Source organism: Scophthalmus maximus, chromosome 15 (genome assembly GCF_022379125.1).
Source record: "Scophthalmus maximus strain ysfricsl-2021 chromosome 15, ASM2237912v1, whole genome shotgun sequence".
NCBI lineage: Eukaryota > Metazoa > Chordata > Actinopteri > Pleuronectiformes > Scophthalmidae > Scophthalmus > Scophthalmus maximus.
The window spans coordinates 20,932,165-20,945,653 of record NC_061529.1 but is presented as its reverse complement, the minus strand read 5'-3'; the positions used below and the strand labels follow the sequence as shown (position 1 = coordinate 20,945,653).

Here is a 13,489-nt window from a genome sequence, read left to right as displayed (position 1 = left end):
GCAATCCTCACTCCCTGTGCCTGCCCCCATCGGAGCGCCGTTTCGGGGAGATGATCCAATGGGTTGTATGAGAAGGGACAGACGACTTATTGAGTTCGGACGTCTTTGTGTGTATAGAAATATTGATCTCGTAAGACTGGGGCTGACTAAGTGTCAAATATGGACTATTTTATTTCAGCAGTTTATTTCCTTCACAAATGGTTGTCCCAGAATCCATAAGTATCATGCTGCTATAGCTTGTTCATTCTGTAGTTGCTTGACAAGTTTTTATACTTGTTTTATTTTGACTCTTTTTGACCTAAAACTCCCTTTACTTTCGTGTTCCAAGCCCTCACAAGTCATGACATCAGCCTCTTCACATTCCCCCACACGTCCCCACTTAACAAGTGTCTGGCCTCCTTTGTGTTCCTTATTTACAGTCCCCCTTCCAAAATAAGCCTGTTCTGACAGCGTGCCGCGCCGTCCTGTGTACTTATATATTGCCGTGTGAATCACACGCTCTGACATGCATTTATGTCTCGACAAATGAAGGTTTTGCCCTCATCTAATTGATCAAACCAGTGGATGAAAGCACCAGCAGCCTTAGTCTGAGGATCAATTCCTATATTTCATGAGACTGAGGAGCTCGGCCCAGATTGTGTGCTCCGCTAAGGAAATGATGCCACCCTGTGGGCAACTCTGTACACTGCAAAAGCTCTGATCTGGCGAAACACTCTCATGGCAGGACCATGTGACCACTACTAGTACAGCACCATCATTACGTTAGGTGCTTTTAGCAGGTTTGTCTACAAAAGGGTTACAGCAGCATGCATACACAGTATATGATGTTTTCATTTTGCGTTTGGCACTGTTACCATCCGTCAGCCCTGTTCAATTCAAAATCACTTCTTATTACATGCGTGTACGATGCACTGATGTGCACGACCGCATTCCATTTTCAAACACACACACACGGTCTCAGGTGTTTGTAGCAAACTGACGGCCTCCTCGTGTAACGTTGAGAATTTTGAGGATGGTCCCCTGTGTCCTTTCTGCACAGCCTATACGTGCGACCCATACACACGTGCCGCACACGCTTCACAGTCGGTAGGCAGAGATTTATGGGCAAGGCAACCATCTAGGGATGATAAATGCCTGCGTCTCGCACACACAGGCACACACCCTTTCTCAACTATGGCAGGATTGTAGGCTCCATGTTAAATGACTGTCCATCGATCATGCATAGCTGAAGGAACACTTCATATTAGAGTTGTTTGGATTATTTTTTTTAAATTTTATATATTGCCAATCTCCATGTCTGACTGAGTGAGCCGTCGCCCTGCCACGTCTTTGTGCGGCCACAAACATCGTCTCTTGCAGGAGTGCGGCTGAGTTTTGAGACAGGATTATGACGCCCTGTATGTCTCCCGCGCTTTATTTATATATTTTTTTAGTACTCGTTGTACACTCACAGTGTCATCGCCGGCTTGATCGATGTTGTTGCGAGCGAATGAAGCGCTACATTCACGCACCACACCGGAGTCACACACAGGTGTGGTGAGGGTGGAGGTGGTCGGGGCGGATGGCTGCGCACAAAAGAGACCGGGGGCCGGCAACCCCCAGGCTTGTCTTTGGTCATGTCAAGGTTTCTGTCCAATAATTACATTGTTGTTGGTGATTGATGTCCAAGAAGTTTAAGTACTTCAACATATCCATTGAAAAAGTGTCATAGCGTTGTAGTCACCGCCAGCAGATCCACTTGGTCAGTGAACGTCACACTGATATGTTCCGTACAGTTTTTAATTTAACTTCCTCGTACTAAAAGACATAATTAGATGGACAGTACATCATCCTCACAACACATTTGCCGTTGGAAATTAGTTGCTCATAAATGTTCTAATTAAATATTTCACATCATCTGTGCGGTGGAATCACTGCTTTGTAAAAATCACGGGTAATATTACCAGCATCCTGAGAGGCGCATCACGACGAGGGACAGTGAGTATGCTCATGTGTTTGAGAGGACAATCTTCAACTTACTGACATTTCATGAGTAAGTGACAAAATGTCTGCTTGAGGCACAATCCCAACATACAAGATGATATTAGAAAGATTCCCCAGCATTAACCTCATAGAGACAGACTTTCTCCACTTTTTTTTGTTTTTTTCAACATGTTGTATTTTGTGTGGGGCCACGTCGGTCTCATTCTTTGGCTTGGATGGTGATAAATATGCTATTTTAGCTTCAATCAACAAAGTTCATTTCAATCCTGGGTCAACTTGTGCTACATTGGTCACCCTCACACTGATACGTGTGTGTGTGTGTGTGTGTGTGTGTGTGTGTGTGTGGAGGTCTGGTTAAGGAGATAATGCAGTGATGGATTTCTATCATTTGGCCATTGTCAGACATTTTCAATAGCTTTCTGTTGCTCACATGCACACATCCTCTCTATCCATATCTCCCCGGTCTCTATCTCTCTCTCTCTCGCTCTCTGTATGGACACATACATATACTATATATGTACAGCACAGTATTCATCAGGAACATCTCATTATGTTTTCGCCTGCATCCGTTTCAATTATGCACATTGTACATTTGTATGTAGGTGATGTGAAAACCAAAAGAGAGGAAAAGACAAGAGACAACCTCATAAAATGCCCCACGGCGCCACCTGCTGATGTGGAGGGCAAATTACTCACGACGTTTGTGAAAAACTTAGGTGTTGGCGGGAAACTAGCCCCACAGCCTGGCACTAACAATCATGCCATGGTCAAAGTCAGTGAGATCACATTTCCCTCCCAGTCTGATATCCGTCCATGCATGCATCGATAAGGTGACACTGGCTGGGTTTAGGCTATTCTGGGGCGACGTACGGAGACGGACACATTTTCCTGCTCACGTACAGATCAATGAAAAATTAAGGCTCATTTCCATTTCACCCCTTAGCCCTACACCTCGGTTTTGCGCGTTCACGTGTACGGGTGTCTCAAGTCCCTCTGGCATCGAGGGGGGGGGGGGGCTACGGCGGAGGGCTAGATGGCCCTCCAAACGGACATTTTCCAGACTCACACTCCAAACGGTGGGCTGTGAGATATGCCTTTGGAATCACAGGCAAGTCGGCCGAAAAAATGTCCAAGGCTACCAATGACTCACAAATTTGTATTTTCTCCGTTAATAATTTACGGCCACCTTTGTTCGTCGTTTCAGTGCATTATGGTGCTTTTCTTCATAAAAGCCGCGAAAAAAATCGCTAGTCGCAAAGCAGCGTTATGCGTTATATATGTACCACGTATGTAACGTTATCAACTAACGTGATGTTTCGTCGGTATAAGACCACAGGGTATTGTGATTCACCTGTCCTGTCATGCCCAACATACTGTAATTACCATGTTTGTTATTTAAATATTCTGGGCATGTCACCATAGTAACTGCAACAACGTCTTTACAATGATATCGCCGTCATTCCAGGCATGGGAAACCTCTGGTGAAAACACCTCGCGTCTGCCTACGTGATGACGCATCGCAAGGGACAGGGGTAAAAATGAGAAAAGGGATTGGGCCTTTAAGTCGCCAGTTAACCTGCATGTCTGTGGAATGTGGGAGGAAGCCCGTAGGAAAGCTGGCCACCAAACCACCGGGCCTCAAACCAGGCAAGCTCCTGACCTGTATCTACATGATTCAATGCAGTGTGTGTGTGTGTGTGTGTGTGTGTGTGTCTGGATATCCCTCAGCCTGCTATCAGTCTCTCTGCTAATGCCTCATTCTCATGTTAACCTGCAGTCTGCATCTGCAGCGCACTGATAAAGCTCCCTTTGAATGTTGAAAAGGCTCTCTGGCTATGATTGTTTAGAGGTGGCAGAGACCTGAAAGTGACTTGTCAAATTGTCAGCTACACCCTCCGATCCCTCCTCCACCTCTCCTACCTCCTCCTCCCCCCTGCAGTCCAGGGCCACATTTTATATGAATTATACTGTCTTTTATCAGCAGGCAGGGTAATGGGGGGAGTGTGTACAGTAACCATATCAAGTGTGTGTGTGTGTGTGTGTGTGTGTGTACCATCCTGTATTTGGTAACGACACAAAAAAAAATTCAACCAAGATATGAGTGCAGGAGATGTGAGTAATTTATGGCATTCACAAATATGTTTTTTTCCAAATCCACAGACAAGCTGAACAACTGCAACACATCCCAACTTAAATGTCAGTATTGTACATATCTGTTTACATATGTCGTTTGAGCCGGTGATACTAGCATAGTGTGTTCTGTCTTTTGGAATCCAGCAGCAGAGGCCATGTGTGCTGAGGAAACGTCATTCTATAGTTTCAGTTGCACGTTGGAACGGGCTGCGCACACAGTCGACTCTCTGCATCCTGATGATGCCGATGCCATTGCACGATCATTTTGTGTGGAGGTACCTTCTGGTTACTGTTGGCCTATGGTTCGTGGCAGACTTCAGGTATTGTGTGTGTAATTTCAGTTTGTGTGAGTGAGAAACACAAGTCCCTGGAACCACATGATGATTAATGCTTTCAGTCATGAATTACTGCTCTGCAGTCAGAACTGTGAACATGGCATGCGCAGATACACGTCAACATTGAAATATTCAGGGGACACGTGCTGTCACACCACCCTCTGCAGATTTTTCTGCACCCCTTTTTATTGAATATAAAACATGGTGTATTTTTTTCTTTGTTCTCACATTCTCTGGCTCTGCAGCCTCGGCCTCTTAATGTGTGTTTATGAAACTTAAAGCTGCAATCAATCCACACCAGTGTGTTGTATGTATGGATTACCGAATCCTGTATATACATACAGTAAGTGTGCATTTATTTTCCATTTTTAATGTGCGAATGAATAGCCTCGCCTATTGTCATCAATATTTCTATACTAAAACATATGAGAGAGAGTACGGCTTTAAAGGGATAGTTCAGTGGTTTTGAAATGGGGTTGTATGAGTTACTTATGCATAGTTAATATGTTTTTCCATGGAGATGGTGATCAGTGATGTCATTGAACGGAGTTTAGAGGGGAAGTGGAGGTAACATAAGTCTGAGTCCCACTGTCGCAGAGGGGACCACCGAAAAAAAACAAACGTCTTTTTCGCAACATTTTAAAACGTCACCTAAAACAAGTTAAGTTACCAATTTTATTTTTCGGTCACGTATATACAGTACTGCGCCAACTCGTGCCCGTGCAGCATCACTCCGCAAATCAGCTGTTGGTCTCAAAGTTAAGCGGCGAGTTGTGCCCAGTAATACCTGGCCGAAGTAACTCATACAACCCCACTTCAAAATCACTGGACTATCGCTTTAACATTGTGCATTGGCTGTCTGACATTTCAATGATTGAAATATAGAAGAGAATATATAAGGCCATTTTCATTACATAATGCGTCCAGACCTCCATTCCTCGACCACTCATCACGTGTCAGCCAGAAGTCCCGCCGTGACCACGATGAGCGCATGACAAAAATTATAACCAATAAACAATAAAGAGGAAGTTAAACAATGTCGTTTTGTTTTGGACTTTCCTCCAACTACCATCTCTCCCATCCCCTGACACCCGCACACACACACACACACACACACACACACTCGAAGGACAGGCGAAGAGAAAGATGGAGGGACAGACAGACAGAGTTCTGGATTAAGGGGTTGGAATTCAAAATGTTTCATCTTGAGTTCTTTCAAGCCCCCCACTGACTGATTTTCTAAAACATCACCAACAACAACAGCAAAGAAATGTTGGTTTTACAAATCGACAGCAGTCATCTCCCCTCGTCTAGCTGGCCTCAGAATCACAGTGACTCAGGCGGACATCCGACGTGAGTCAGATGCTCACAGAGAGTTCTTTTAGCACAAAGACTGGCTGAAATAAAAACTGAAAAAGAAAAGTCAAGATATAGAGGGAAGAGGAGGAGCAGGCCATCGTTGTTTTTTGAAGCCACCATATTTGGAGGAGCGGGGGGTATTAGACAGTATTATTGGATGGTATTATTTGTCAATCACACAATGCACACTGTGCTTTATCTTCATTTTTTACGTGCATTTTTATACATACAGTTATGCTTGAGAATTGCGCTGAGGAGATGGAGAATCCATCCAATGCAAATGATTTTGGTTAAGTAGAGAGCACTGATGAGCGTTTTGAATCCACGGCGTTGTCGACATTGTGGTGGGAAATGTAGAACGATACGACTGGAGAGTTGATTGAGTCAAGACTGCAGTGTCTCGCCCAGAATTACCCAGATTGCTGCTCTATCCAAACTGCCTCCTGTAGTCTCTTCCCCCCTGTGTAACTCCTCCACATCCTCTCACTTCCAAAGACTGCGGCTTTCAACCTTTTTGTTCCTCTCACGCAATCATGGGCCACAGTGAGGCCCCACTGGAATGCTGCTTCTGGTGAGGTGGGGTTATCTACCGAGTCACTTTCTTCTCCGCCGGATGAGTTCTCTCATAAAGTGTCTCTAGCCATTTTGCATGGCATGAAATTACAGCTCTACTGGAAAGTGCTCTGGCTTTGCTCACAGATGTATATCATCACTTCCTCCCTGTGAACAATTGCTGGTTTAACCGAGCGAATGGTGCGCGGAATAAAGTGCGAAACGTGTCCTCATGATGAATGGACTGAGCAGGTGACCTGACTAGCTTTCAATGACTCTCTGTCAAGGTTTGCATTTATTTATTTTTTTCAATGAATTTCTGAAAACAATTAAGTGAGCAAATAGCAAAGAGATCAGGATCTTTTCTGAAGCCACTGTATGTGCAAAAGCGGATAACTGCTTACATTTGGTATGCAGGGAGACTGCGTCATGAAAAAAGTATATTTTTGTCCTTCAGATCTTGGATCCCCTGGAGGACTGAAATGGTTTAAAACAGATCTCGGCGGAAAAAAGGACTGAGAAAACATAAACAGTTTGCTTTAAAGAATGGTTATCAGGACAGCATACCTATATGCTGCAAAAACCTTCAAAAATATTTTTCACATGCCCTTTACATCAGTTTGAAGCGGACCTGTGTGATGCGAAAGCTTAAGTCAAACCATAACGGTGGGTTTTGCTATATACTGACTGCGAGTGATATATTTTAAAATGTCAAAGTGATAAAAAACCAGACCTTGACTTACCAGAGCCCTGTCATTGACATAACGTTGGCTTATTAGTACAACTTTAACCAGAAAGTAGGTGTAGATAAAAAAAAAATTAATAATAATAATCAACTCTGGGCCAACAGTAAGATCTCCGCAGGCATTAGGGACATGTTTGCATCTTAACTTCAAAAAAGAGTTGCATCATGGCTCCTATACATCCAAAATCCTGCATATGTCCAAATCCTCTTTTCTGGGAGGAGGAAAAAAACTTGGATCTTAATAATGCTTCGTTATATCGCTCATGAAAATGGGTCGGACAATGCCCGCCCTGCTGCCATCATTAATTTCCTGATAAATACAATTTCCAGCCAATATGATGTGAGATGGGTCAATCAGTCAGTCTGGTGCTACACAGCCTTAGAGCTGTGAGCGAAACTATTCATATGGCCCCATGAAGAACCAATTATCTCTTTCATAAAGACACAGTCGGGGCCATAGATTCCATCAACGTCAACAATTGTCCAAATTAAATAAAGCGCACATTTTAGTGCTGAGTCTAGCGAATTTTCAATGTCTTCTTTTGAACTCGTGGATCTAAGAATAAACTGATCAAGGCCAAATAATAATTTTCATATAGTCAGTAAGATTGCGTTCCAATTACATATTTTAGGAGCCTTCCTCTTTGTAAAAAAAGAAGAGTAAGTGTCTCAGCCACGCTGCAGCTTTTGTGAAAGGTAATGCCCTGTACCATTTCTCTAGAATCAATGTGAAAATGTATTGCATCAATGCTAATCTCAGAATATGCAACCGGGAGAATTCAAACCTGGGTGTTTTGGCCAATTACATAGATGTGGGAATTGTTGACGATGTGGCTTTTGTGAGCACCGGGAATGTCATACATTCCATTAATGTGGCATCCATGTATTCATGATGATTAAGTTCCAGCTGCAGTTTAAGATGATCTTTAAAAGCCAGTTTCACCTTATTGTGTTTTTAAAATTTTGATTCTGACAATTACTGTAAGACATTTTCCCCGTGCAGGAATGAAATAATTACTCTGATGGCCACATTTACCGGAAAATATAACACCTTTGCAAAAATGAACCTAATATAGTCTTGCAGGCTTTAATAACAAAGAGATTCCTTTGTACAATGTCAGTCCTGACATAAAGATACAGAGAAGTTACAATGACGCACTTTGGTTTGGTTGCATATCGCAACCTAAAAGCAGATGTTCAATCTCTGAACAAGGCATCTCTTGGAGTCAAAGGTTCAGGCACCTGAAACTTGAAAAGGTTAGTCCGTCAGTCTTAAAATAAAACCAAGTTTTAAAACTCAAAAGCTTGAGGTCTCTGAGCTCAATGCGTCTGTATGTATAACTGTTAAAATTAGTCTTCAAAACTGCTGCCTTGTGTGATCAGTCAGCGATCAAGTGAGCGATGAAGGCGATCTTTGTCAAATGCAATTTTCTGCGCAGCACAATTTGCACAACTTTTTTTCCACTAAAGGTGGAGGTGCTGACTTACGAAAGGACATGTTTAGATATTTAATCCACTGTGTCGTGATACAAATTATCAGAATCTATATCTATAGGCGGGATGCACAGTCCCAACCCTGGTCGACAGGTTGCAGTGGCACACACATCAATCTAAGTGACTCCCATTTTGGATGTCAATCCAATCTTTTGAGTATTTTAGCTCTCTGCGGCTGCTGTCAGGGTTTCGCCCCACATTGATCAACCAATTCTAATGACTGATCGGTGAATACTTCTTATATAGATTGCACCAATCTTCCAAGTCCCCTGCACCTTCATGTCTCAAAGAGGTTTGTCTTGAAGACGTTCCCCCCCTCATTTCACTGTTACATCGTGATAAAATGAGCAGTCCCATCCATAATCCAGGGGTCTCCCTAGCCACCGAAGCAGGGGTTTCAAGCTACGGTCATCGTGCAGTGACCGCTGTCTTCCCCTGAACTCAACCAGGGAAACGTTGTCCTAAACCAGCCAGACGTTAAACATAGAGGTGGAAGGTAAAAACCTTTTTTGAATCATTTTGTAAAAATCTGTTTTGTCATTTTAGAGGGGTTGTGATTTACGTAATTACTGTATATCTTTGCTGTCTCACTTACCATTAGAAAATGAAGCAGAATGAGAAATGTATATGTGAAATAATTTAAATACATATTGTTAAATGCCCAAATTTCCCCATTGTGGGACGAATAAAGGTGTATCTGATCTTATCTTAAAGAATAGATATAATAGAGGAGAATAAATGTAGCGTTGGCCAATGGCCACCCAAATAAATCGTGGGTATGGACAATATATTTCAAGAAAATATCTTTGTAGAGTAAGGACGGAACGCGCTGACTCACTGTTATGACATCATAAGACTGCCATTGTTACTTAGGCTTTTATTTTGGAAGAGAAAGCGGTGGAGCTGCTGAAGGGGCTCAGGATACTTATGTTGAGTCGGAGCAGCAGACAGAATGGTGGCTTCTTGTGGGGATTTGGGGGCATGAGATAGATGGATAGATGTAACAGAAATAGAGGGGAAGGCAATAAAGACAGGAAAGAAGACCATCTTCCATCCAGTCCCATAGCACCTCGAGGGATAAGTTGATTTACAGTCAAATCCGCTGGTGGAATATCGATAAACTCAGCCAATCCCCTCAATCTACCCGCTCAGGCGTCGCTGCACTCTCAGAGAGAACCCTGGGCGAGAGGCGGGAGCAGAGACATTAATATAAAAGAGAGGGAAATGGGGGTGAGGATGTGTTTGTTTTTTTGAATGTATGTGCCCCCGAAATATAGCCAGACAGAGGGGGGGTGTTCCTGTGCATGGAGAATTAGAGGTGGAAAAAAAGGCCCTCAATTTTCCACCTGAGCAGATTTCAATTTACACGCACAACCCCTTCCGTGACTCACTCCGCCCGTTGTTATTGACAGCATTTAGTGCTGCTGTGATAAAAGATTGGCCACTTAGTGTTTTTTTCACTCGTTCTCCATCATTGAAATGACACGAGCTCGTACAGGAAACTGTGTCTGCTAAAAAAAGACCTGCGTCGTGTGACGGAAACTGTGTACCTGGGTATTAATGCAGTTCAGGTCTGTGGTTTGTCTGTGGGGTTAATTCAATATGAACCATATGAGCATGAAGATGGAGGCTGATTCTGTGCACCACAAATCAATGTTTTATTTTCATTTTTTTCTTTTAATGAAAAATGCTTCTTTGGACAGAGAAGCCGTGACAGCCATCAAACAGAGACACCCAGGCATCACTAGAACAAGGCATATATATTACATAGGAAAATATTATTTAAAAAAGTTATATTTCAGTAAGATGCCCCCAATTTTTTCTGATCCTTGGTGAATTGATAGAATGTTGCACTGAAACAATGAACGGACTAATGAACAATCACAACTTTGTCAGTCAATCAATACATTTAGTCAGTGATGTAAAAATGGCAAAGACGGCCGCCATAACAGCACCCCCGGAAATTAAATCCAAGGGGCGACGGACCAAAATGCCTCTGGTTGCAATTGTGTAGAGCTTCAACCAGCAACGAAATGTATGATGTAGTGTACCAACGAACTGTAAACACAGTTTTCAGTTCTTTTCTGAGAAAGAAATATACCGTCCAGTATGTTTTAATTCTGTATGCGATGGCACATGGAACAGACCTGCCCGCATCAGCGGTAGCCATCTTGGTTGTTCACAATAATGCTCTGGCGGCGCTCCTCTGTCGGGGATCTGATCAAACAATTCCATATGAATGGTTGTCATTGTGATTGCAAATACTTAAACACATTAACACAACAATGATTTGGTTTTGTGGCCAGTAGTAACAATAAAATGAATGTACCTAAAATTTTACTTGTGTTTTCTTGTGCTTGCATCTCAGTCACTCGACCCCCACCCCCCCCAAAAAAAGAAAAAGATATGTACGCCGCAAACAATAGGTGCTTCCATAAAATAAATTCAGAGCTAAAAAATGCTAATAATCCTCATTCCAATCGACCTGCAATGTTTCCCTGTTTTGAAACATTCTCTAATATGAGTAATCTTGATGCATGAATGATTCCTCATGTGAGTAATGTGCATGCTGTAATAATTTATAATTCCCTCTCAGAATCATAATACCATATTCATCACACATTACTATAGCAGCACTGTAAGTAAAAGGAAGACAGAACTTTAGTGACCTTTACTGTGATTTGAATAATCACACTTGTGCTTAAGCTGAGCTCAAACAGACACACACACACATACACGCTTAAATCCCTGATATCACAGCCCGAGCCACAGCCAGAGCACAATGCAGAGGACGAGGACGTTCCCGGTTGACACAGCAAATGTTTCGTCAGTGCAAACTGCATCTCTGTCATCGAGAGAAGGACGGGAAGGACACAGGTTTTGACATAGACTGAAATAATCTGCATCCGTCCCCCAGCAGGTTGTCTACCTGACTGACCTAGCTGTTGCTCCTATTATCACAACAACATACAGTCGGTATCTCCCCCTCTATGATTTGCCAGACAGAAGAATCTTCATCTTGAGAAACAGCTGGAGGCTCCGCAGCCCTGAGACATGTATTCTTAAAGCCGCAGTGTGTAATATTTAGGAGAACGTATTCACAGAAATTGAATATATTGTCCATAAGTGTGTGTTCACATATGTATAATCACCTGCAACAAAGAACCGATCTTTTTGAGTTAAATATAGTTACATTAGGTGGACCCGACCGGTTCATAGGTATAATGGAAAGCAGCATTAAATACGGTTGCAGACAATGGTGCAGAATACGTTGCGTGAAGTTTCCAGCAGTGCGGGAAACCGGAAATGGAATTAGCAGGGTGTCCCCATAAAATGTCCCCTGTCGGATGCTCAGTTGGTTGCGGTATGCAACTTTACCAACCAATGCCAAAATACAAAAATTACACACCGGGGCTTTAAGTACTTCTACAATATACTGTACTCGTTCTCCAATATATTGCTGGTTATCCAAATCACAATACATGTATTCATGTTTTTCAGATAATTATAGTAATTTCACACAGTGATGGGTGAGAGTAATGTTCCATAATGGTGAGCTTATGCTCTGTAGCATTATTGCTTGACTGCTAAAAAGACTATTAGTGTGTGTGTGTGTGTGTGTGTGTGTGTGTGTGTGTGTGTGCGCGTGTGCGTGCGTGTGCGTGTGCGTGCGCGTGTGTCATTATGGTTGACAGATCTTCTGCCAGTGCCTGATGTCAGCCTCTTCAATGAGCTGAGGGAACCCTCACTGCCACTGTGTGTATGAGCTTGCTTTTTGTTGGTTATTTGTCAAGCCATTAGTCTTAGTACGAGGCGAAGCGGACCATGTCATCTCACAGAGAGACACTACCCAGTCTGCTTTTGTGTTGGTATTCCATTGAGGCATATCAGCGGTGGTTCGTTTTGTAGACGAGTGAGGGGCTTGATAAGGGAGAGACTCAGCAGGGCTGGTCCAAGCAGGTTGGCCTTTCGCCTTCAGCCTCGCTCGTGGGCCGGCTCTTCTGCTTTTCTTCTGTTATTTTAGCCCAAGGTTACGAGGTCGAGCGATACGAATACATATATCCCAAACAGAAGATGATGATTGTGATGCTGTCTTTGCTCCGTCACAGGTGGTGTATAAGAACAACGACATCCGACTTGAGTTGTCCCGCCTGGCTCGAATCGTGGACCCAAAGATGAAAATCCAGGGGGAGGTGTCCTACAAGTGTGAGAACGTGGCCACCTTGGACCCCATCTCCTTCGAGACTCCCGAGGCCTACATCAGCCTCCCCAAGTGGAACACCAAGCGGATGGGATCCATCTCTTTTGATTTCCGCACGACCGAGCCCAATGGCCTTATCCTCTTCACACATGGGAAACCCCAGGAGCGCAAAGATGCTGCTCGCAGCCAGAAGAACACCAAGGTTAGTCCATAATCATCAAGATATCAAGGAGGTTTTATTTAATTTCTGCTTTAAGAAATTCCATCCTAGTGATATCTGCAAATATCAAGTCAAAGGTCGCCTGTCTGTTTAGAAGGATTTCTGTGTAGGAGGACCGAAGTTTTTGCCTCCCAGGCATGATTTTCAGGTGTCTAAACAATAAACCATTGCCCTTGGTCTAGGTGGATTTCTTTGCGGTAGAGCTGCTGGATGGCAGCCTGTACCTGCTGTTGGACATGGGCTCAGGGACTATCAAGGTGAAGGCCACCCAGACAAAGGTGAATGATGGTGCCTGGTATCACGTGGACATCCAGAGAGACGGACGCTCAGGTCAGTTGTGATGCTGAAGTCGCTGAAAAAGTGACATGAACTGATAAGAAGTATTTTCTTCATAAAATTCAGAACCAGATTTTTTAAGGAAAGGAACACAAAACTTTTTCTCCTATTCACCTAAGTGGGAAAGTGGT

At 43.3% G+C, this 13,489-nt stretch overlaps 1 protein-coding gene across 6 annotated transcripts in view; it reads left to right on the top strand.

Annotated features, from left to right (window-relative positions):
• The window catches only part of nrxn3a (neurexin 3a), a 170,097-nt gene that overhangs the window by 78,592 nt on the left and 78,016 nt on the right, over positions 1-13,489 (top strand). For all 6 annotated transcript variants that reach the window (XR_004785369.2, XR_004785368.2, XM_047337831.1 and 3 more), the window contains exons 8-9: positions 12,711-13,004; positions 13,205-13,352. Coding sequence is in view for 4 of the 6 variants with exons in the window: in XM_047337831.1 (XP_047193787.1) it covers positions 12,711-13,004; positions 13,205-13,352 (442 nt within the window). In the remaining 2 variants the exon portion in view is untranslated. The remainder of the gene's footprint in view (positions 1-12,710; positions 13,005-13,204; positions 13,353-13,489) is intronic.